The 26,900-nt window shown below is 32.9% G+C and overlaps 1 protein-coding gene across 1 annotated transcript in view; it reads right to left on the bottom strand.

The window, feature by feature from the left end:
- Positions 1-265: 265 nt before the first annotated feature.
- Positions 266-26,900, bottom strand: part of LOC149424475 (uncharacterized) — a 45,851-nt gene continuing 19,216 nt past the window's right edge. The window contains exon 2 of the mRNA XM_089651612.1: positions 266-1,885. Coding sequence (XP_089507738.1) covers positions 1,642-1,833 — 192 coding nt within the window. The 5' untranslated portion in view covers positions 1,834-1,885 and the 3' untranslated portion in view covers positions 266-1,641. The remainder of the gene's footprint in view (positions 1,886-26,900) is intronic.

Genomic DNA, 26,900 nt, shown 5'->3' with positions numbered 1-26,900 from the left:
GGAATGTATAAACGTCAGAACCAGTGTTGCCAACAAGGGCGATATATCGCCATTTAGGCTACTCAGAGCGAGAATCGGCGCCAAAAAAATCTAAAAGGCGACTGGTCGCCAATTAAGCTACTTCAAAAACATCAATTTTAAACATGTCCCGAAATTCTCTAGCCACCCCCCCCCCCCCATGAAATTTATTTTTCTGGGGACAAATTTTATATTTTCTTGAAATTCTCTAGCCACCCCCCCCCACGAAATTTTTTTATTTTCACGTAAAAACATCAATTTTAAACATGTCCCACCTAACAGCAAATTCGGCTACTTTACGCTACCTTATGTATGAGAAACGGCGATATTAGGTCAAGATCCGTTGGCAACACTGAATTACGAATGGAAATTTCCGTACGTTTGCGTCGGCACAAACAAACTGTATGCAATAGCTGCGTTCCACATGACGTCATTAGGTTTTTTCCATTCGTTTTCTCCGAACGCGCCGGCTGGCATTCGGAACGTGCGTAAGGAATTTGTTCCGTTCGGAACTAAAACGAACGTGTGCGGCAGTTAATGTATTTTCTACTGATTCCGTGCATTCGGATGTCCGAATACGGAAATGTCGGAAGTACGGAAAAGTACGGAAATACGGAAATGTCCGAATACGGAGATGTCGGAATACGAAAAACGTATGTATGCGGCCAGCCTTAAGTACTGCGTTTAAAACACATCTTGGCCTTTAAAATAATAGAGCGTTTTTATGGGTCCTTTTTCTTCGTCAAGTTTAAGTCTTTTTACACGCACAGAAAAAAGTATCAGACCTATAAAAACTGCTTTAAAGCTCAAAATCTACTACTTACGAACCCTCTTTCGGTTTTGGTTTATTGAATATTGTGGGAAATTGAAGTTTTTGGAAAATTATAGTAAAAAATTTAAATATTTGTGATTGTGGTTCGCAAAATAAAAATAAACACATTTTTTGGCGATTTTTTTTCTAACATAAGTCAAAAATGGAGCTGGTGTTAAGCGGGAATTTAAACCTTATCGCTATCTCCATAAGGAGTGTTATTGTTAGCGGCCTGATTCCAAACATTACACGACGTGGTGCATCGCCTTAATGAATTTAGAGGGGTAAATATAATATTTTCCTTTAAAATAAGAGCTTTCCTTAATTGTTAATTATCTCAGGGACGGCATTTCAGAATAATAATAAGTTAACATAATGTGGTTTTCGGCGTTTTCTTTAGGTATAGCCGTCTAGTTCCGGATACCGTGAACTGTCAAGCTTAGCCCTGTGGTCACTGTTAACAATACACCTATTCCTACATTCCTACTGCAAACTGCGGTGATGCGCATTTGTTTTAACCTACACACCAAACGCGTGACTCTCATTGGCTCCGCCGTTTTGATAGTCCGTGCAATTTGGGCGTAGATCGGCGACAGTGGGCAGGCTTATAATCCAAATGGCAAAATAATTCTACATTGCTTTCGCTATGCTAATACGTAGTAACCAGGTCTGAGCAGCAAGATACTTGCCGATTTTTTTTTTCAGCCTCTCTTCCACGTCATTTCACAATTAAAAAATATATATATATGCATTCATTCATTACCTATGTTTCTAATAACATATCTTATAACTTAGAGTAACATTAAATTTTATCACAGCTTCTCCTGCAGCGTTCTTCTGATTTCTTCGGTTGCTTTTAGGATGTCTTTCTCCATGTCCGAGACTATCTTTTTCTTGTCCTCCCCATCCTCAAAGTAGTCCTTCGGTGGCTCTGAAGGATACCTGGACCCGAACTTGGGGCGGGGGATCTTCACTCTCTTGACGTCGACGAGCCAGGTCTCCATGATGACGAGATGTGAGATATCAATAATTTACTGACAAGACCGTTCTCCGCTCCTGCAATTATAACAACAACAAAAAAATTAGTAAATTATTGTACAGCGAACAGATCGGAAGCAAACGAAATAGAAGTTCAATTTATCCTTCGTTATCTAAGCTAATCTGACATAGCCTAACATAGCCTAAAAAACTAAACTGCAGGATAAAGGAGATAATTAATAAGTGCATGAGTTATGAGGTTTATTTCATCATTTTTTTTAATTTATGTGAATACCGCACGTGACTCCAAACAGACCACACTGTCCGGAGACAGTGGGACTAAGGCATCCACAATCGGGAATGTAGTGGGGATAAAGGAGATCGGAAAGAGGAAGGTTGGGAAATAGATGGCTATTCAAATACGGGCAAAGCTATTTCAAGCAAAGCGCAACGTTTTGGTTGTAAATGGTGATCTTTCGCCTCTTTGTCAGTGTGAATTTGGGCAAACACGCTACTCTAACCGTGTGTTAGTCACATATCATTACAAAATAAAACTATTATTATTTATGAATTGTAAATGTAACGTATTTTTAGTAAACAAACCAATATAAATCAAATTATGAGAATTCGTTTGAAATCTATTCAAATGGTAGTGTTTAACGTCATAATATAGAAACATGCATAATATAAATATGTGCATTGTTCTGTGATCATAAAGTCAAGTCTCACACCACATTCCCTGAAATGCACCCACGGGAAGAACTAAAAGTGCAGTTAAATTTTAAATACATGCTTCACCAAAGGAGCTTCATAAACAGATACCAACTATTTTACGTTGCGCTTTTTTGCGATGCATAAACCTTCGTGTTGGCCATATTGTATAATTTAAGCCCTGATTTTCGTACGAGTATATAGTGTTTATCTAATACGTTTCGGAAGGGTCACAAAATGTTTCACAAATTAATATTTTAATATCTAAATTCTATTGTCCGAAAAATTGGAAAAAAATGTTGATAAAAATATTTTTTTTAAATACAAACATTTTCATAAATCTAACCGCGGAAATCGATATTTCATCGAATTATATTATTAAGATGAATTGTAAATAATATACGATCATTAACTTCCTAAAAGCAACATTTACTTAAGGCGAAGCTTAATGTTAAATCACTATTTTCGATTAGTCTTAATAACAAATTGGTTTACATTATGAAGACCAAAAAAATTTGCTTTAGATAAATTGATGCTTTTCCTATCGTTTCGCTTGAGTAGAATTCAAATAAAAATTTTAATTACTCAATATAAAATTTAAATCTAAAGTAAAAAAAAAAATTCAATATTAATGTATGAAAACATAAACGAAACAACTTAAAAATATATAATATTATAGCTAAGATTATCTGTGACAGTTTCCTTTGATTAACTTTTTTGTTTTCTTATAATTTATTTTACAAAATAAATAAAAACCATTTTTGTGCTTGAAATGTAGCATTTTTAGGCTCCGTTTGCCAAGCGATTTTAATGGTTATTACCCACATTCATGACGATATAAGGAAGTAGAATGTACACATTTTTGGCTTGCAGCTTCCTCTTAAATGATTTGCCTTGTTTTTTGTTGTTGTCGATATAAACAGATTAGAAAGAAAAACTATTCTGTCTTGGCTAATTTTGTAAATATTCACATGCATATTTAGAACCCAATAAAAAAATCAATGTTAGTGATCGCACAACGCTGCAAAGTGCTCGTAATTTAACAAATAAAATAGTTGAAATGTTTTAAAAAATCTGACTCAAAACATCGATGCTGAAATCAGAGCTGCCATGAACTAATTACAACAGATCTCATCTAGTACACCGAATCAATTTGGATAATTTATTTAGGATTTTCTATCCGTTATTATTTTGAAATGTGGCAAATTGCTCTTAATTTTATGGAGGAATTCGAGTAAAATGTTTTATTAAAAATCCAAAACATTTTATTTTATTTAAAAATATATTTCTTTTATATAAAAACATAAATATGTTATACTAAAAAAACTAAATTACAATAAAATGTTTTCTTTTTAACGTAACTACCCAATTCAATAGAGAAAAACGTTTCTCGTGTTTGAGTTGGGGAGTAGTGCCATTACAATATATTATATTGGGTAAAGAAAAGAAAGCAAGTTTTTATTTATAAGGTAAGAAATAAACAAAATGTATATAGCATGATAACAAAAGTAGGTATATACTATAGTGAAAATAGACTACAATAGCAGTTAATAAATTAGATACACAGTAAATGTAAATAAATTTAAGAATATATTTATTTACATTTAATATTAATTTAAGAATAAAAGTAAAACAAAAATAATATTATTACATTTCGATTAATTAGTAGGTAGTAGGTGGTATAAGTACATGAAGTAATTTTATTCATTTGGAGTAAACGGAGCTGATAATATTGCAAGCGAAGGAACATAATAAATTGCGACAATAATCTGTTGGTGGTTCGAATGCAGATATAATATTTCAAGAGGATATGGTAAAAGAAGAAAAATATATATTTTTTGTTAGTTAATTTTATGAAATTAAATAGTTAATTACAAACTAAGTATGTAATATTAAAATTTGAATTTGATCAATTACTACTAATATGTACCTGTAATCAAAAGATACGTAAAAAATCAAATTAAAACTTATAATTTTTATTTGCTTGATCATGATTGACGTGATTTCAGTATGTCGTTTCCAAGGGTTTCTTATAATAAGTCACCTCCACGTTATATCACGAAATGTTCAATTTCCAAACATAAAAGAATTTATCAAAGCTATCCCATCTTACACAGAAATACTGAAAAGTGCTACTAATTTTAAAAATCCGGTTAAACGTTTTATATTGTAACAATTTTTTTTTCTGTATCATAACTGTAATACAACTCATTCAAGTAGCAATAACTCAAATCCTGGTAGTCTAGGACAAAATCTGAGACAAAACATAATATATATATATATATATATATAACTTCTGGCAGTAGCTGAATCTAAAATATGTACGTAATTTTTTCCAAAAGTGTTATTTTCTGATAATCAATATCGTTGTTAAATACAATGATTATTTTCAGATCTCTTTCGAGTGATAACTCAAATCCCGGAGGTCTATAATAGTTACGAAAACCCTCTGTTTCTTTTTACCTTAAATTTACATCGTCAATAGTCAATATTGTTGTTAAATACAATGATTATTTTCAGATCTCTTTCGAGTAATAACTCAAATCCTGGAGGTCTATAATAGTTACGAAAACCCTCTGTTTCTTTTTACAATAAATTTACATCGCCAATAGTCAATATCGTTGTCAAATTCGATGATTATTTTCAGATCTCTTTCGAGTAATAACTCAAATCCCGGAGGTCTATAATAGTTACGAAAACCCTCTGTTTCTTTTTACCATTAATTTAGATCGCCAATAGTCAATATCGTTGTTAAATACGATGATTATTTTCAGATCTCTTTCGCGTGATAACTCAAATCCCGGAGGTCTGTAATAGTTACGAAAACCCTCTGTTTCTTTTTACCACAAATTTACATCGCCAATAATCAATATCGTTGTTAAATACGATGATTATTTTCAGATCCCTTTCGAGTAATAACTCAAATCCCGGAGGTCTATAATAGTTACGAAAACCCTCTGTTTCTATTTACCATAAATTTACATCGCTAATAGTCAATATCGTTGTTAAATACAATGTTCGATATCAGAGCTACAAATTGAAACCAAACTCTTCGATTAGTAATAATTACTCAAACTAAGTCTATAACGAAGATGAACACTTTTCTTACCGACAGCTGATTCTAAATCCCCTGAGTACTTTTTTCCGAAGTGTTACATCGCCATTAGTCAATCTTCTTCTTTCGTATGGTGGGGGGTCAATTTATTAGTCAATATAAACTGACTAGTTTATTAGTCAATATCGTAGTTAAATACAATGTTTATAATTTTTTTATATAAGAATTATCACGAGCAAATTGAAATCACTCTTATTTTATTGGTAACTAACTACTTAAGGCTCCGTAGGAAGTGTTCAAAAACAAGAAGAAGATGGTTTGATGTGGAGATATGTAAATACGAATGTAAGAGGGAGCGCGCTAATATTAAAAAATAACGAAAATAATTGAGCGAATATTGCGAAAATATTTAATAAAACATCATACTTTTCAAATACAGCAAAAATCTCTCGACAAATGCCTAATCTGCATTTAAATATACACCGAATGTGTATGAATGCATTTTTTCGCACTGAAGACGTTAAATAACAGAACAAAATATGTTTTTATAATTATTTTATTTTGATTTTTTTCCTTATTTTGAATTTCATATATTTCCGTTTCGGCATTACAAATGTAGATATTATCTTTAAAAAAACATATATTTTTTAAGGAACTTAAAAAGATTAAGGGCGGGTTGTTTCGCAGAATTTGAATAATTCATCAAATTTCAAAGTCGATTTTCAAGTTCTGTGAAAGTTATATTCAAGTTCTTCCATCATTTCACTTATGTGAAACAACTGGCCAATAATGATATAATAACCAAACTTGAAAAGAACCTTTATAGAACTTAGAAATTTGGTGAATTTATTGTTCAAATTCTGCGAAAGAACCCATCCTAAGTGGTCAAGAGATATATGTTATAAATCTGTAGAAATTCGGAATGCGGGAGCTTAAATCCCGGAGGTCTAGGACAAAAACTAGGACAACATATAAACACATTTTATTTACCGACAGCTGTTTCTGGATCCCGTGTGTATTTTTTGTCGGAAAGTGTTACAGTGTAAGTGGCTGAGGTAATTACCGCGTTAAATAGTTGCAGTGGGACCATCGCCATTGATGTCGCGGGTGTAAATAATAATAATGGAAATAACTGTAATGCCGCGGGTAATTGTAGAATGTGTTACGGCATGACTGTACAGGGATCGGTTTGTCAACTGCAAGCAAACTCGTAATGGTTATTCTGCCAATTTACCTAAATAAATAATAAGTCATCGAAAAAGAAGATCATACTTTTAAATCTAATACTGAAAAATAAAAAAAGGTAACGGTGTCAACTGAGAATCGAACTCAGGGTCGCTGTCTTACCGGGACAACCCTTAACCAACTTGATCGAGTTGTCCTGTTTCAAGTTTTTCTGTTACACCTTCCATTTCAAAGTAAATAAAATGAAACAATATGTTTTTTTTTTCAATATGTAGATACCTGAGTGAGATTAAGAAGCTTCTACCTATGTAGATACCTAAGTGAGATTGAGAATATTCTACCTATATAGATACCTGAGTGAGATTGAGAAGCTTCTACCTATGTAGATACCCGAGTGAGATTGAGAAACTTCTACCTATGTAGATACCTGAGTGAGATTGAGAAGCTTCTACCTATGTAGATACCCGAGTGAGATTGAGAAGCTCCTACCCATTTAGATACAGAAGTGAGATTGAGAAGCTCCTACCTATGTTATTTAGATCTAGTTAAATAAAGTCAAGAAAGCTGTTTCTACTTTGATAGGTGGTCTATGTCTTTTGAAATAGATTAGAAACACGAGTCAAAAACACTAAATTTAAGCTCAGGGTTAGGGATCGAATTAGATAGGTACTTATCAGTGATGAACTGGAATTTAACCAGAAAATGAATTTCGACAAAGGAAAACCTGGCATAATGTTTTTATAAAAGAAGAAAAATTATTATTGAAAATTTATTAATAATCTCTCCAAATTATTGGTAATCCAGTTAAACACGTGATTGTAGGCCGTTTCCTGATTAACTTTTAGTAAATTCCTAATATATCGAAACACCTTTTCACGAACCTGCATTTGCATGGATAATACAATATATAATGACGAAATGCATGCAACACGTGTTCGGACATCGTGATAATACATTCGCATGTTACTAAAACTTTATCAGAAAACCTATCGATTCATTCCTTAAGGGCCTACAATCCCGTTTTAACCGGATTACGAATAATTTGCAATAATCATTTTTGTTCGTGCAGGCAAAATACAGATGTATTCAATGCTAAATAAACTTTTGTCGATCTTAATAGAATAGACATCGTATCTATTAGGATAACAAATTGCCTATGGTCTGTACAATATAATAATATTCTCTCTTAATTACAAAATCGGCCACCAGATACTTCAATTATCTATTTATACTTTTTTTGCGAGTTTTTTTTTTCAATTTAAAGATACCATCTCGGCCAAAAAATTGCATTATTTCTGTGATCACTGGACCGGTTTTATTACGTACTCTGATACGGAAGCACCTCATTATTTCTCTCGGAATATCGCCTGGTGCCTTTGGCTATAATTATAATGATAGAGATAAAACGTAAAATATTTTATATTCATAGTTCAAAGAATTTAATTACGAAGGAAGAGGCCCACCGCAAAGATGAAACAAGTGCGCTTTTTATAATGTTCAAGCGGCACCGTAAAACGAAAGGTACCTATCCAAAGCTTTTTCCTGTTCTAAAAGCCCGCATTTCAAAATAGGTCCAGCAACAAAATACTAAACGTGTCATTTTGCTTATTATATGTTATTCATAATAATTATTATTTACGGTACTCTGCTTCTTGTATGGTCAACTTATGAACCGGTCAATAAGTACAAGTAAAATTAGATTATTTTCATGTTTATTGTAATGAACGTATGATTATTATTAAGATTATGATGATAATGATTATAATTATGATGATTATCATGATTATGATGATAATTATTACGATTATGGTGATAATTATTATGATTCTGATGTTTATTATCACTATGATTATGATGATAATTATTATGATTCTGATGTTTATTATCACTATGATTATGATGATAATTATAATGATTATGGTGATTACGATGATTTTCCGATTTTATGTCCGGGTTAAATCTTCCCCATAGGAAAAACTAAAACCTTCCACACACTTTTCCACGAATGATCATCTAGTCAACCAACATTATGTAAGTGCATTATATAAGCAAAATAAATACAAAACAATACAAGAACAACACGTCAACTCACCAGAGATCAAATGGGAAAATAATTCACCGACTCCAGATATTTTCATATCAGAGGGTTCGGCTCGGTAGAACTCCTAACAGGGCCTATAAATCCTACTGATCCCTCAACATAAATATTTAAAAAATCTTTCGTTATCCTACATGTATTTAAAATGACTGATTTTTGCATTTTTACATATAAATATTTTTGATAGATCTAATACGCCAAAATTTTTAATGAGAGAGCTAGGTATAATGCAAGTACCTAGCTGAAATAACGAATGGTAATATTTTTAGAGTCTGAGAATGCCAAATTCTTTTTATCTCATTTTATAAAAACTGTGTATTTTCTTATTTTTTCATTAACAGATTTTTGAATATTAATTATGATTATGATGATTACGATAATTATTATTAGGCCTCAGCACGGGTAAGCCACCCAGTGAAGCCAACATTACTGGATTGTACTATGAAATGTAAAATATTATACCAAAATAAAAATAATATATTATTATGATTATAATGACAATTATTATGATTATCATGACGATGATGATATTAATTATGATTATTATGATTATTATTATGATTGTATTAATATTATTATGATTATGAGGATTATTATTAATATTATGATGATGGCAACAGTGTTTTTGTAGATGGATAGTACAATAAATATAGGCTTCGAGACGATGAGTATTTATTATACAGCCAAATGTAAGAGGGCGACTAACAGGCGTACCGGCCTTTTATACTTCAGCCATCATTCATGACCTGCGTGCATTACATTTATCCTCCTGGGAATCCTAAATGAAAATTACGATGAAATTTTAAAAGTTCTTCCAAATTGTAATAATTCCATTTTCATAATAATGTTTATTTTTAAGCTTACTTCATGCTTTTGTATAATTTTCGATAACTTAAAAGTTAAATATAAATATTTCTTACAATCTGTGTTAAAGCCCAGCTGAACGTAAAAGCATATAAAATTTTAAAAAGCCAAGTTCGTATTGATAAACTGCGCCGCGGGTGTTATGTGTGTTGTGGAATGAGTGAGATATGACGTCCCCTTTCAGAGATTGAATCCGCCTCGCAGCGAGAGCAAATGAATCAAATGATAATCGAAATCGTGTTTCAATAACGGTTGTGTTCTCAGTTCCCACGCCGATAGAGATTTATCTCCGATCAGGAGAACCTCCCCGTTGAAATACGTCGCATTTCAAGCGGTGATTATATGCAAATATGATTCTTAACGAGATTGGTCGAGAGGATCAATATCCTATTCTTGAAATAATGGCTATGGGTGGTCTGTTTGAAGACTGATATTGCGATCTACGAGAGATACATGGTCATTGATATCTGTTTTTAAGATGAGCTTTTTTCTTGTTACGCGTTTAGCCAAGAGATGCTTTTCTAAACCACTGAACTGACTGCCTCTGTAAGTGTCCTGAACAACTTTAAGACCTTTGGCACAGAATCAGTTATCGAGTGTTCAAAGCCAACGAATTTTAAAAAAGGTACATTTATGTGGGTATTATGTTTATTCTAAAGCTAATTATAAAGATTGTGTATGTACTTAGTTCCAAAGTGAAAAGTCTCCACCCTGGTGATGTAAGTGCTGTCTTGGAGAAAGAGAGTATTATGATCAGTAAGTAGGAACTTCAAATATATATAACGTACGCGGTTCCATGATAACTCAACACAGTGACAATTCAACACATCACATTAAAATGTGATAAAAAGTCATTAGAAACGTTAAAAATAATTCTTTTAACCTATCCTACTTAACCCAGTTAATAAAGTTTTTTTTTCATCACTTTCCATGACTTTATATAACTTTTAAAAGATGTGATGAATTATCATTGTGATGATTTATCCGGTCACCAACGTATGCATATAGATCAACAAATGCTGATTTTGAACGTAGTAATTAATATTTCATTTTTATCAGATCAACTTTTCTTTAACTTTTGAATGTTAAACCCACCAACGTAATAAATCATTATAGAAGAAGATAATACTAACAAATCTAAACTAAACAAGACACAGAAAATAAAAAAAAGATAACGGTCACAAATAGGTTTCAAACCAATTCATTGGAAAGTTGTGATCATTCAAAAAGGTAGCTGCCAAAAATAGTGTAAGATAATATTGTTAATTCTGAATTTGAAATACGAGATCGACAAGTACGACGTTTAATAACAAGGTACCAATGGTCGAGTGGTTAAAACGCCTGTAGCGGTAAGGCAAGAGATCCTGGGTTCGATTCCTTGCGCCTAGTCGCGCTACATGGACTCGCACACGAGTATGGAATAACTTTTGAAGGTTTTTATGTTTTAAAATACCCATTAATGTGTATTTCTTCTTTGGTGACCGGATAACTCATCAAAATAACAATTCGACACACCTTTAAAAAAATATATTAAGTCATGAAAAGTGATGAAACAAAAACTAGATTAAATAGGTTACGTAAGTTTGGTTTATATGTTAGTTTTTATCGTTTTTAATGACTTTAAATCATTTTATAAAGGTCTATTAAATTTTAATTGTGTTTTAACAGTGTTAATAATATTTATTTTGGGATTTGTTGATTTCATTCCTACCACTGAGGAATTGGCCTTATTGTTAAACCGAGGTTTGTCTGACGTCACGCGTACCTCGCCTGATTTGGCGGACTTAAAAAAATCAAACCTATTATTATTATTTTGATTTTGAAAATTATTTTCACCATGAAAACAACAGTTTAAAAAATATAATTGTATTTAATTTAGAAGGTTTATTAAAAAATATAGATAATTGACGTTAGTTCCCTATTGGGGAATTTTGTGAGGCAGAAGGGAGTCGGGGAGATAAGAAATAGTAGAAAAAAAGAAGTTAAGGGTGCTAGATATCCTACAGTCGAAAAAAATGGAAGTCGTGTAGTTACTATCTCGAATTGTCGCATTATTTTTCAGGCAATGGACATGAAGTATACCGGTTAAGACCCCGCGATAGTGCAGTGCCAGCTCCCACCTACGTTTAAATTTCCAACAGCACTTGTGTACTTTGCACCTTAATAACTTACACACATTAACCTCATTAAGAACAGTTTTTTAATGATAAAAATACTTAAGTTAAATGAGCAGCTGCCTTGTTAAAAAATCGTCACGAATACATTTGGACTAAATGTGTCATTGATTCTGTTTTCGTGAACTTTAGACCAAGATTAGATGTTTTTACAATCTTTATTAAAATAGAATAAAAAATACGTAATTATATTCCAAATTTGAATAATAGAAGAGGTATTTTTAGATGTTAATGTACCTTCTAATTATAACATATCTACGTAAGAAACAGAAAAAACGCATAATTATTTTTTGTTAAATTTAAACAAAAACTTGCTTTACAAATGGATTTCAAAACATACAAACTACTATATATATATATGTCTTAAACGTCTGTGACAAGTTTTTTTCAATCATAAAACCAGCAAGTATTTCACAAATGCATATGAACAAAATGGCTGCCGACTTGTTTTTTCTAATTTTTTTTTAACCTTGCATCACCTTTTTATAAAAGAACATAAATTAACGATTAAATATATTCACACACTTATTAATCCTTAATACTAAATACTAAAGTTCGAGTTTCCTTAATGAGGTAAGCTAAAATAATGCCTTGTCGTAGGCTGGTGGTAATGAGATGTATTTATACGTTGCGTACAATTGGCCCTGATAACAGGTAACAACAGGTAATAACAACAACAGCAAACGTAGACCGGAGAGCGTAAAGTTTACTTGCAGTGCGCTGTACATCTAACGGCATTATTGCACTTGTGGACACGGTGCATAGTCAGTGAACCCTGACCCTTCTCTCTATAGAGCTTCCAATACGCTCAAGAATGAAGCTTTTATCTATGAGTATGGTACAATCGTAATTTCTTGCTTTTATGGTATTATTATTTTATCTGTAATGAGACGTATCTGCAACATATTGAACACCCTACAAGATGTGGATATTTTCAACTTTACCTAGAAAACCAGTGATTCCTGACATTATTCAGAGTAAAAAATGTAAAAGAAAGTTTGGTCTTCGGTGACTTTTTTAATGTCTTTTTTTTCATCTTAAAACATAACAATCAATAGGTATTTAACAGTTAGGGACGGGACTTAAGGGGTTGGGCGGTTATTGTGCTGAGTGACCAGTGATAGCGTGTGGAAGAATTAGAAATTGAAAAAAAAATCACCGGAGACCAAAATTAATTAACATTTTTTTTCCCCAAATAATGTCAGTATTCACGGGTTAAATTAAGTATAGTACGACCCTTAACACCCTGTATAGATTTAACCTGACTGATGTGAAAATTATAAATATTCATTTTTACTGTTTTCGCTGTTCTGATAATAATCCTATTCTTTATTTTGTTTTCGTTTACCTTGTAGTAGGTATGTGTAATTGCTTATATATCCAGATTATTGAAGAAACTTAATTGTTTTGTCATAATATGGTCATTTGATAATGTAATTATCTTATAAATAACTGTTTGAATCCTAAATATACATTTTTCTTTTAATATTCAATTCCAATCAATTTGTATTATGGCGCAAGTAAGGTGGCCGAATGCCTAAATACATGATAATAGTGTATTAATATTTTTTTTTTAGGAAAATGAGATGCCTTACTGCAAAATTACAAAGTTGTGGCTAATAAATATGAACAATCTATGTATCTTTGTCTTATTTATTTATGTATGAACAATCTATGTATCTTTGTCTTATTTATATATGTATGAACAATCTATGTATCTTTGTCTTATTTATATATGTATGAACAATCTATGTATCTTTGTCTTATTTATTTATGTATGAACAATCTATGTATCTTTGTCTTATTTATATATGTATGAACAATCTATGTATCTTTGTCTTATTTATTTATTCGTGGGTCTTACAGATGTTCTTACATAAGTGAGAACAATCCAGTTATAAAACTCAGTTATTATATAATTAGGTTCACAAAATTACAAAAACTTTGAATATCCTAATGTACTACGTAAATATTTATCCATATTAACGTATCATAGGTTAAATGTACCTATTTTTGTAACTAAGAATATGAATTTGTTTTTAAAAAACAAGACGTACCTGAATAGAAATTTGTATGTTACTAGCTGTACCCAGCCACGCATTCCTGTGGCTCAGTCTGTCTGTGCAGATAGAGAAACAATAGCGCGCGTTGCTTTACGTCCAACAGATGGCGTTTTTTTTTTTAAAACGCTTGTTGCAAATGCCTGTCACAGATGAAATCTATATAATATATTTTCAAGTTCCGTTATTATTTCAGTTCTATTAGTATTTCAGTTCTGTGAAGTAACTGGCCTTTAATTATATAATAGCAGAAATTGAATAGAACATTCGCAAAACTCGCCAATTAATGTTGAAATTTGATGAATTGTTCAAATTCTATGAAATAATCCGACCTTATAGATTAATTAATATTAAGGCAAATTGATTAGATAGAACATGTGATCAAGCTGTAGTGTCACAGTTTTGTAGGACTATCTCTTATAAGCATTGCATTGATTGCTTGTAATATTATGATTGTACAAATAAAAAATAAAAAAATATATACAGAGTGTATCGGCACGTACCCGACAAACTTTAACCACCTATTCCTTAGCACATTTGGAGTAAAAAATGTTATGGGCACTTTGCTGTCCGGTGACATTTTTTTTAATAAAAAATTTACTATTCATATATTCACCACATGTCACCAATGTTTTATCCTTTGTCAAAATTTGAAAACCCGTCTGGCAATATTTTGTTCGAGTTTCGTTGAATAATGTACGTACGTACCTACGTTGGCGCGCTTTTACAATCACAACGAAATGGCACGGCACCATTCGTCTCATTTTTAACTATTATTATTTAGTGTGTACGAAAGAGCGAGGACACTTTTTGACACACTTGCTAATAACAGCTGTTGAACACGAGAAACAATGCAAAGGACAGTGACGGAGTGTGGATTTTTTATTTATTTTTTGTTTTTAACGGAAAAAAATGTTACCGGACAGCAAAGCGCCCATAACATTTTTTACTCCAAATGTGCTGATGAATAGCTGGTTAAAGTTTGTCGGGTACTTGCCTATACACCCTGTATATATCAAGTTTAAGTACTTACGACTTTATCCCAAAAATTAATTAAATTAGTAATTTACGCGTGTTAGAAAAAAGGTTATAATATGGTATTATTTAAAATAGACCTTGAAAATAACTACTCGTACATAACAAGATATCTTTGCAAGATGAAGGTATTATTGTCAGTACATGTGTGAAGCTGTCTCTATCACGATTCTTACGTGAGAAAACTCTTAAATCTCATCCAACCGGTCACAAGACCTTATGGCAGGAAGCGGAGATGGGAGGATGAGGGAGGTACAAAATTGACGTCTAAATTATATTTTAGGATCCGATTGCGATCGATTTTGCAGGCTTCACCGTGGGAAGGCAATAATCAATATTATAAAGATAGATTGAGGGCTATAAATACAAGTAATGACTGAAGCTTCGAACTAAAACATTAAAATGAATCTTTAGTTGAATAACATTTGCTATGTTTATGCCAATAGTGACCCGAACTAAATAGACAGGTACTTCCCAACCTTCCTCTTTCTTTTCCGCTTCCTTGAGTCTCAGAAAATAATTCATTCCCTTTGGAGATGACACATGCTCTGGGCTGTTATGCGGATAACAAACAAAAAGTGTGTTTTGTCAAAAGGGGGAACAAAATGTTGAACAAAGTTACACAGTAATAATTACTGTTTTGTTTCGTATATCTGAAATGTATTATTACACGTAAAACCGACTAAGATAATGATCCAGCAATGTTAAGTTTATCTTGAAATTTATATTATATTTTAAACAAAATGAAATAATTTTAATAGCTCGCATTTTACACGTTTCTCTCCTGTTACACCGTAATTAATGGCAAGTTTTCTTCGTATTTAGGAACCTGTTTCTTGCCTACGGAGAACTTTTCATTTTTCTCTATGCTTGGCGATAAACGAGTGCTCCTACTTTTGTTCGAAACTACTTTGGATTTCACCTTAACTTACTGAATGTCTTCTCTTTGGTCTGCCCTCTATCTTTTCTTTGATTGAATTCTCTGGGATTGCGTTCTTTGAGCAATGGAGCGCTGATTTTTTTATACAAGGGTCTTATTTTAATAGAAAATTCCAGTAAGCGTGTATACTATAACAGAATCTGTATATGCCAATTCGTAAAATAAAACACTTAAAATATGCACATCGATTTTCATTAAACATTCAAATGTGTTTCAAACAAATTTTAACCATGTACGAACTGCCGTCAGTCGTTATAGTTTTTACCATGTACAAACTGCCGTCAATCTTTACAAGTTTTTACCATGTACGAACTGCTGTCAGTCGTTATAAGTTTTTACCATGTACGAACTGCCGTCAGTCGTTATAAGTTTTTACCATGTACGAACTGCCGTCATTCGTTATAAGTTTTTACCATGTACGAACTGCTGTCAGTCGTTATAAGTTTTTACCATGTACAAACTGCTGTCAGTCGTTATAAGTTTTTACCATGTGCGAACTGCTGTCAGTCGTTATAAGTTTTTACCATGTACAAACTGCTGTCAGTCGTTATAAGTTTTTACCATGTACAAACTGCTGTCAGTCGTTATAAGTTTTTACCATCTACAAACTGCTGTCAGTCGTTATAAGTTTTTACCATGTACGAACTGCCGTCATTCGTTATAAGTTTTTACTATGTACGAACTGCCGTCATTCGTTATAAGTTTTTACCATGTACGAACTGCCGTCATTCGTTATAAGTTTTTACCATGTATGAACCGCCGTCAGTCGTTATAAGATTTTTCCCCATCTTTTATATTTAACTAATCTTTAAAACTTATACATTATATCAAATAACCATCTGAAAATAAAATTGTCAAATTTTTTCATGTCATCCTGAAAATTAACTCTATGTAAGAGATTTGTATGTATTAAATTGTACTTTAAATAGGTCTAATATTCCGATTTGTCAATCATTCTCTTAGAAACAACAATGACTCTTTTATATGATGTCGAAAGAAAACTTGATTTCACGGAATGAGTTTCTAGTAAGTTCCACGTACAATAGGTCTACCATCTTAAATTGGACACAATATTCCGAATCGTCCAACACGGAATACAATGCAACCAATTACAGAGATGTATCGGTTCGTGAGTCGCAGTCGGGTGTAATGACCTGTGACAAAATCACATCAACAAATAACTGGTTCCGGTCATGACAAACCGAAGAAACTTAATAATGACGCAAAATGTGTGTCAAGCCTTTCTTCCGTGTTTTGATAATAATGTCATCACTGTGGGAGCCATTATTTGACGATGACTAAACGGAATAAATTTTTCGAATCGACATTATTTACGAAGTATCATTATCTAACACAACGTATAATCATGTTTACGATACTGTTATGATCTGAAACTTTATTCCGGTTGCGGTAAATAAGTATGCCATTTTTTTATCGAGTTCGTTTTGCGTAAGTAACCCATCTTCTGGTAAATGGAGAACATCGCAGACAAGGTGACGTGAGTTTATTTAGTTCCTTGGCCGAAATACGTCCAAGAATTAATGTGTTAAGCTTGGCGAGTACTGGATTTCATTGACATAGATGGATTATCTCAATTGATAAGTCTTTCCATCCTGTGTTAGATCCAACTATTTTTAGAAGTGAAAAAATAATATTAATACATAGACATCCAAATCAGGTTTTTGGGTTAATATAATAATTGAACTAGCATTCTGTGCAAATCATGGTAAAGTATGATAATAATGTAATGTCGTGTATTTTGACTATAAAGCAGAAAATCTATGTGTTGAAGCAGCCATATCTGTCAAAAGGAGTTCTTGAAAGTTGCGCAATTTTCTGGATCTTTTAGTTAGTTATTTTTGTTTTTAGTTATTTTTGTTTTCACCTCGTAACGCTGCAATTTATTTTATTTGACGGATTTTGACGGCCGGCATAGTCCAGTGGTAACGCATTGGACTGCCATTCCGAAGGTCGCGGGTTCGAACCCGGCGTGCGCAAATAAATTTTATTTGATTAATTTGTGTTATTTCACAATTAATTAATTAAAATAATATATAGTATATTTGCGGCACGTTCCAGAGTGGAAGATACTACCAGTATCGCCCTGGTGTAAGACCACCATTCAGAATTGAAACGTTGCTCCAAATGGCTTTAGCCGTGTTTAGTGACTAGATCTGAATAGCCAGGTACTTCCCCACCTTCCTCTTTCCCTTCCCCACTTACCTTCAGCCTCACAACATCCCCAATTGGGGATGCCATAGTCTCACTGGCTCCAGACGGGAGCAGTTGGGACTCTTGTGAGGTATTCACTATAAAAAAATTAAAAAAAATAAATATTTACAAAAATACATTTATTGTACCATGAAGTTTACATATTATGTATTTGTAAATTCACGTAATTTTGTATTTTAACCTAGCTAACTTCAACTCTACAAGTACATTTAAACCAGAAATGACAATGTTTTGTCACGATGTCCGAACAGGTGTTCATACAAATCCTAATATTTACTATCATATGCATTTCGTCCTGATATATTATAAAGACCGACGCATGTGGATGGACACGTGTTCCAATATTATTACGAATTTTCCAACACTTTACAATCAGAAAGCGGCTTGCAGTCGTAGATTTTCAATAAATAAGGATTACCCATCTTTCTCTGTATACAAGCAGAACCTTGTCGGCGGCTAAAATATCAATAATAATGGTATGATTTTGAGATTTTCACCGCCAAAAGTATTAAAGTGATTTATTGTTGGGGTATTATGCCGTGTTGCTCTATCTTCTTCTTTAGCCAACGTTTCTGACAGCATTGCAATATCCATCATTAATCCACACTTCTGCCCTGATTATGGACACTGTAGTGTTGTCCGAAACGTTGGCTAAAGTGGGTAGCACAACACGGCATAATACCTCAAAAATAAATCACTACAATAAATTTAAACTAGTATATTATAACTTAAAAATTGATCCTAAAACATGCTATTTTTGCATATCAATATTTCCTACACACAGGCAATTATTAGTGGGTTCCCATTACTTACTATTGTTTTATGAAATATAATTATATTTTATAAGTTAATATATTTTTTTAAAGGTATGTGTTCATCTTATGTAAAAATAATGTAACAAAATAAATAAAAAAAACATAAGAAAAACCCTGTTAAAGTTATCCAGAGAGAAAACCTGATTTTAAAAGTGCTCTAATATGAAATAATTTTTCTAATATGAAAGAATATTTGAAAATAGTTTTGAAACTTCATTTAAGATTTACCGAGTTTAAACCTTGACCTCTGGATGATGGACCATGTCAGTGAAAAATTGATTTGCCTAATTTTAAATTTTGTGATGAGCAGATGGTTTACTTTTTGACAAACAAGGTTTCCGTACAATTGGTATGGTCTAATTCGAAATTATATTTATTGCATATTATTTTGAACAAAGGCAGACATTAATTACCTTATTGAGCTCAAGATCTACCATTCAATAAAAAAACAAAGGCAATAAGTTAAAAATCGTCCACACTGAAAGATAAAAGAGGGTCAACATTCTAAAATAAAACCAATAAATAACTCAGATCTCGTGTACTAGATTTACATATGAACAATAAGTATTGGGGAGGGGCTTAAAGGCACAAAAAGTATTCGAAGCATCGGATATCAATAATTATTTGTCTTTCATAAAATGGCAACGGTCAAGCACGATCTGCGACTCACGAAATGAAAATAGTATATTATTTTATCCATTTTGCAGTTGTTCACATTGCTTGTGGATGATACAAATGCTTAAAATGGGTTCGGGAATGTTGTGATGTGATGAGCTTCCTGAACAACTAACACTAAGGCCCAGTTGTTTCACAGAAATTCAAATGTAATGTTTTAAATCTAATCTTTGCTTGAAATGGCTTTAACCGTGTTTGGTAACAGGATCTTAATCGCCAGACTTCCCAATCTTCCTCATCCCCACCTTATTCTCTTCTTCCCTCCCTTCAGCCCACAACATACCCTAATTGGACCGTATTTATACCGTATACCCTAATTTGACGCGGATAATGTAATTGAATTAGTAAGTACCTTAACAATGAAATGAAGTACCTGAACGTCTTGTACGTACTATTTAAATATTAGAAATATTAACATTCATACCGTCTTACTAATAAATTCTTACACGGCCGTTCAACGTCGACGTGGTATAACCAGCCTTGAGCCTGGTTTAAGACAGTTTTAACATTAGTCAAGTTTTCACTGTTCTGACATTACGCGCCGCGTAACATTTAGACCGCGTTTATAAGTGAGGGCCATAGAGTATTAGTTTAAATTTAATTGCGTTGTGTTAATCTGTGATTTGTCTTTACTTCAAGCAATAGTAATGAATATACCAGTTTTCTGAGTGTAAGGCGTACACGAGTGTGGGTGTTTTACAAAATATATGGCCGAGTGCTTTGGACGGGTCATTAATATTACTAAAATGAGGCTTCAATTGCCTAATACAACAAAGCCTATTATGCTAGATACTAATCTACGTTCTTAAGGCGACACAAGACTCTAATAACGGAAGCTCGCATTTTAATTAATTCCTACGAATCCGAAACGAATTATATTTTAGAGAGACTCCTCGGACGTAAGTTATTTATATTTAAGATTAATAAAAAGAGTATCTTACCAATAAAATATTTTATGTAAAACGCTTTGAAAATGTTTTTAAACTATAAAATTAGCGGTAAGCACTAGAGGTGGGTCCAGTGACTACTTTTCGTTACTGGGTACAATGAGTACAAATAAATACCTGGTAAAAATACCGGTGACAAAATACTCAAAAGTATTTAATACCGACCTGAGGATTGATTAAGAATATGTAATTTCTAAACTATACTCACTGCCCACATATTCCCCACAAATTTTCTACGTATTACTACTTGATTCCCCCAGTAATTGTTCGAAATCCATGGGGGGTTGTTAGAGTATTTCTGTGCAACGTAATTCCCAACAAAAAATTTCATGTTTAATTCCCCACAAAATGTTTCAAATCCATGGGGGGGTGGCTACGAAAAATTCCTCACATTTTTATAAATACCTATAAAAAATACATATTATAAATACCCATCAAAAATACCTATCTAAAATACCTGGTAAAAGTACCGATTAAAAATATTTAGTCCCAGTATTAAATACTTGTAGTATCGCATGAAAATACCCGGTGCTTTTACTGGGTACGATAAATACGCCTCACCTCTAGTAGGCACCAGATTTTATTTTTCTAGAGGATGAATTAGTAACTTCCCGAGGGATCTGAGATTTTAGTAATACGTTCATCAGAAATAATTCAAATAAACCCCACAGTAAGATCATCACTTATGTCGTTTAAATTTCCACTTTATTTTAGAGATTTGCTAGGGCATATTCAACCATATGTCTGTACAATACACCAGGGCCGCGCGTCGCATATTTGTGTGCATGGCTGCTTCACTTAAGCCGTTAAGATTCAGACTTTATTTCAGGGTATTGTCTCGTCTTAACATATTATATGTAAAGACCTATTCTGTTTTCGTGATACGTAATTCATTACTCAACGTGATTGCGAAATTGCAGGTTATTTGCGCTCTCCTTTTTTCGTTATTTTGTTAATTCTAAAAAACTACATGTGACCAAAAACGGTTACCATGCTAAAGACATATATTTTTTTCCTTCCACTACAATCATGGCTACTCCACGAGAAGCTGTGAAGATTTTTGACTTCCGAATACAAATTTTTCAGGAACTATGAGTTTTCTCTATTTTAAAGGATTCAAGATATCCAATAAACTACCGACGGATGTTAAAGAAGCTAAAAGCCTTGCAGCTTTTTGTGGTTTATGCCTAAATGCTATAAAGAATAAGTTTTAAATGTAGTGTAAAGTATGCATACATGTCATAGAAATAAGTTGTTAATACTAGATATGATGATATTTATGATGTTATATTATAATTTTAAATAAAACAATAACTTAGTAAACACTGCTTTTTTTGTTATACTCAATGCAGACCGGGTTTAGCTTCTTCGGGGCAGGACAATACTTTACTAAAATCTAAAATATCGTGATTGTCCCACGTTTTTATTTGGCAAAACTTCGCGTGTCAAAGAGAACGTATGTTGTCTAAATAATTGTCTCCGAATTTCCCCACCATCTCAATGAAATAGACCACACATTTAATTAAAAATACAGGGGTCAGTTTACTGCATAAAACTAACAAAAAGGATCAGACTGAATAACTTGGAGGCACCAGAGTTAAGGAAAGCCAAAAACATTAATGGCAAAGTCACCAACAACCAAATCAACCTAAATAACAGTTCGATACAGGTTGTTCCCTATTGACAAAGAGCACTATCTTCCCAAACCTCTACCTACTCCATCTACCTCCTCCACTGGAGTTCAGCCCAATGTTTTGCAACCCTATGTGAAAGCTTAATATATTGGTAACACATGTTACTTGTAGATTTTACTGAAGTACTGTAATGCCCTGAAGAAGCTATGATCGTAGCGAAACCCGGTCGGCACTATAACAAAAAACTAACGTTTATTGTTTTATATTTTTTTAAGTCATTAATCTATTTAGCGCAGTTTTTTGATAGCTAACCTCGTGTGTTCACACTAAACGACTTTAATAAGAGAAAATGTCATTAATTAACACACGTGGACATTAAAACATAATTATTAGTAATTGTAAAAAGCATTCACTTTGTGGCACATCATAATTTATAATAAAAACACATTAAAAACAGTTTTTAATATTCTCCTGACGAAGGAAGGGTTCTTCCGAAACCGGTAGAGTGAAAATAAAACAATAGTGGTCAAAAACAAATTTATGTGTTTTTATTATAATTATTAGTATTTAGAGTTATTGAAATTGTGAAAGATATTGAAAGACAAAATTTCTGCAAACTTACGATCTATTGTGGTCTAGATGCAAGTCTCTCGATTAGCAAACAGGAGCTCGCGGGTTCAAATCCCGGCGTGCGCATAAAAATTTCATTTGATTATTTATGTGTTATTTCAGAAATTACTCATTTAAAATAATGTAGTATATTTGCTTTCAATATCGCCCTGGTGTAAGACCACAATACAGAATTGAAACATTGCTTGAAATATCTTTGGCCGAGCTTGGTGACTAGATAATAGCCAGGTACTTCTACATCTTCCTATTCCTACCCCCCCCCCACTACCTTCACCCTCACAATAACCTTAATTGGGGATGCCATAGTCTCACTGGCTCAGACGGCTGGGAAGATAGAGGAAAAGATTTAAGTAAAATAGGCTGTCTGGCTACATGATTTTTTTTATCTTTAGTTTTGCTTTATATCCATTGTGCTACGAGTGTTTATAAAGCCTCGGTACCTTATATAAATTTTATCCTTAAATCTGCTCTTAATTGGTTCCCTTTCACGCAATTTAATGTACAGTGAATAATAAGCGAGAATCACACGGTTAGTCGGGGATCTGTTCCATCACCGCAGCTAGATTATAAGGTCGGCTTTAATTACTATAATAACTCGGTCGTTGTCTTCTCGGCAGGTGCATTCTCAGGTGATGGTACTCTGGTTTACCTGGCTAGTGGTTACCCACATTACCCAGTCCAGTACAAGTTTGCCCACCCTTTGTTGATACATGAGAAAATATTTATTAAAAAAACAAATACACATTTTACCCTAACGAGCTGCGTCCGAGACATCGTAAAGTCACTTTACTAAAGTGCATAGCGGCAGCTTTGTAAATCACTAGGCACTTGTTGTTTTGCAGACTCGAAGGAATCAAATATACCATTGACCTCAACATAAACAGTGTTAAAAAAGAACACATAAATTGATGTAATAATTTTGATAAATACTGTGAAAAGTGTGTTCATTTAAATTATTTTCTCTGTTATTCATTTTGGTTTTGTTCGAAGCTCGGAAATGTAAGGAGATGACGAATTGAATGGTTGGAATATACCTGGTTATTTGGAGCAATTGATGAAATAGCTTAATTCAATTAAAGTTTCATAATAACTAAATCTATATGAATTTCAATTTTGTTTCTTTGATTGATTTAATAAATGAATGATTGATTGAAATGGAATCTTGGAAGTGGAAATTAACCCACTTCTCAACATCAGATCAAGCTGAAACTCGGCAGATAGTGTCGTTGTTGATGACAACGCATTCTATCAACATATAAGACAGTACCTACCATAATATTGTAGCAATTCTATATCAACGTCCCAATATCACACTCCTATGCGACGGATTCAACAGCTAGGAAAAAAATACTACGACGTTGTTGATATATTTAGTACATCAATTTCAATATATAAGCATACCCTATTGAAGTTTTTTTCATCAAGTAGTGGAATATTTTAATAAAAGTATTTAATTTGACTAACACATAATAATCTTGTCAACTGAAACAGAAAAAAATTATTTTGGATTATTTATGTTTTGTGCCTGCATGCTGTGTAGATCAAGTTCAGTGATATTTTGACTTTATATTTATTTTTCTGCAAATTTTTTTAAATAGTCGTTTCCTGCACTATTTTCGTTTATAATTTCGAAAATATTTTTTATATATATGTATGTAAAAGCCTTTATAGGCGTGAAATAAATAAATAAATATTTGGTGGGACTCACGTAGATACGCATTGTTCTGAAATTGAATGACATTATAAATATTTACAGCAGTTAATATATGAAATAAATATGATTACAGTCCAATTAGGATTTGGTTTAGGTGTTAGCGGTTTGGACTCCAGTCCTTGGGGAGGAAGGTTCAATCCTCAATCAAACCATTTTTTAGTTTTAAAATACATTTTAAAGGTTCAAAGCAGTTTAAGAGATAGTCCCCGGGGAGGAAGGCTATATCAGTCAAACCAAAAAATATAATTTTGCCGGCCCAAGAGATGGCGCAACTAGGTAGAAAATTGAAAGTACTTCGTATTACTGTAAAAAATTTTTTTTTGTACGGGTTTTTTTTTTCATTAATTTAAATTAGTTTTTCGCTGGTCTATTGGTTTATTGGTCTATCTATGGTTCTATTGATCCCATCACCTTTATAACCAAGCCAAGTCTTACAATGATTGCCAGTTTTTTTTGTAATATGTACATAATTACCACGCAACTAAATCTTCGTTGGTATAAACTAATAATGCTACATGTCTGTACAAGCGTTCGAATAGGAGTAAAACCATTGTAATCATCCTTCGCTTATTCAAATGAAATAATTATAATAAATCATCTATCGGAGGCTGTTTTGGCATCGCGGTCCAGCGCGACAGAGGTGAGGTAGTGGCTTGCCTGCTTGTCGGGCCCGAGGGCACGGGTCCGCGGGTGGTCGCCACGCCTCGCAAAGCCTCCCACCTCCTCGCAGATGTGCGAGACCAGCGGATTGTACCCAACTGTACTGTCAACTAAATCTAGAAATTTAATAAAATGGTACTATTTTTTTTTCTTTGGCAACACCGATTTTAACAACACCGATATGCGAGACTAGCGGATCGTAACTATCCATCTGTACTGAATGTCTAGAAATCCAGAAAATCTAGAAATTTAATAAAATGGTACAATTTTTTTTACTTGTGGCAACACCAATTTTTTTTTAAATTGATTCAAATATGAGGTTATGTTTAACTTCTGACATGTTAACTGAACGAGAAAAATTACATAACTTTTTTGTCATCTGCTAAAAGTGCGCACTCTTTCCTCATAGTTTTATTATTCGTTTATTTTTATTATTATTTAATGAGCAGGCAGCATTCTTCTTATGCGCTCATATCTGATTTTACAATTAGTTTAACAGTATTTTTTTAATTGAAAATAAGTTAATCCTTTCTTCTCTCCAAATAAGAATCCAATCGAGCTTTAAATTGGTTTATATTAGTAGAATCGGTGAAATGTTGTGGAAGTTTATTCCATGCATCCACTACTCTATTAGCAACGAACAAATTAGGATTTGATGCAAAAAGCTTTTTATTAATTTTTTCGAGCTTCCACGGAGATTTATATTTTTGTTGGTGGTGAAGATTTCTTAGATGCCAGGGCAACTTTAATGTCCAAATTTTGAAAGTCTCAATCAACTCACACGGTATTGCAGGCTCATAAGGAATGAATTGATAGATTTTGTGATAAACTTTTAGTAAAATACGAATATATTATCACGATGTCGGAACACGTGTTAGTAAAAATCATAATATTTTCGCATTTCGTCATTATACTCTATCAAGGCAGGTGCATAAACACGTGTTCCGATATATTGGGATTTTTATAAAATTTTATCAGGAAACGGCCTGCAATCCCGTTTTTAACCAGATTACCGAACCGACAAGAGATTCTTAGTAAATTATCAATACTCCGTGTGGGCTATAAATCTTACATTATCAGTTATAATGACAATTTATGCCACCATTATGCAAATATTTGGTGGTGTAATGATCGGTATAGTTCCCTTCCAAGCAGTAAGTACATCAGGGATCAATTCTAAGCCGTGGCATTTTTTTAAATTGCATTTATTTTTCACGTGTCTGTGCTAATTACCACTAATTTATGAACACCTTTTGATATGAAACATATTCACTTTAACCATAGTGCTTTTTAGAGTCACATTATTTTTCCTTTAAACCATCTTCGTGTAGCCATTTAAAACCGTTTAAACGATCGCAGCGCCCTCCGTATTTGTTTTTTTTTTTGACAGACTACTACAAATAGATAGACAGACATATAAATACGGCCTACCCACATCGTCACACAGTCGTAAACAGCTCGAGAGTTCCCTGAGACCACCAGCACTTCCCACAGCCTCATGATCCTGGTGATGTGGGCAGGCGATTAAAACACGAAAGATTTTCTCCGATCCAACCCGATTGGACTCGGCAATCTCCGCCGCAAAACACACCAAGGACGGGTTGTTTTACAGAATTTGAACAAATCATTAAATTTCAAAGTTAATTTTTAAGTTCTGTTATTAT

The sequence above is a fragment of the Hesperophylax consimilis genome, chromosome 4, assembly GCF_061612785.1.
Source record: "Hesperophylax consimilis isolate HC1 chromosome 4, BYU_Hcon_1.0, whole genome shotgun sequence".
Classification (NCBI taxonomy): domain Eukaryota; kingdom Metazoa; phylum Arthropoda; class Insecta; order Trichoptera; family Limnephilidae; genus Hesperophylax; species Hesperophylax consimilis.
The sequence above is the reverse complement of the archived record's forward strand: the minus strand, read 5'-3'. Positions and strand labels throughout refer to the sequence as shown.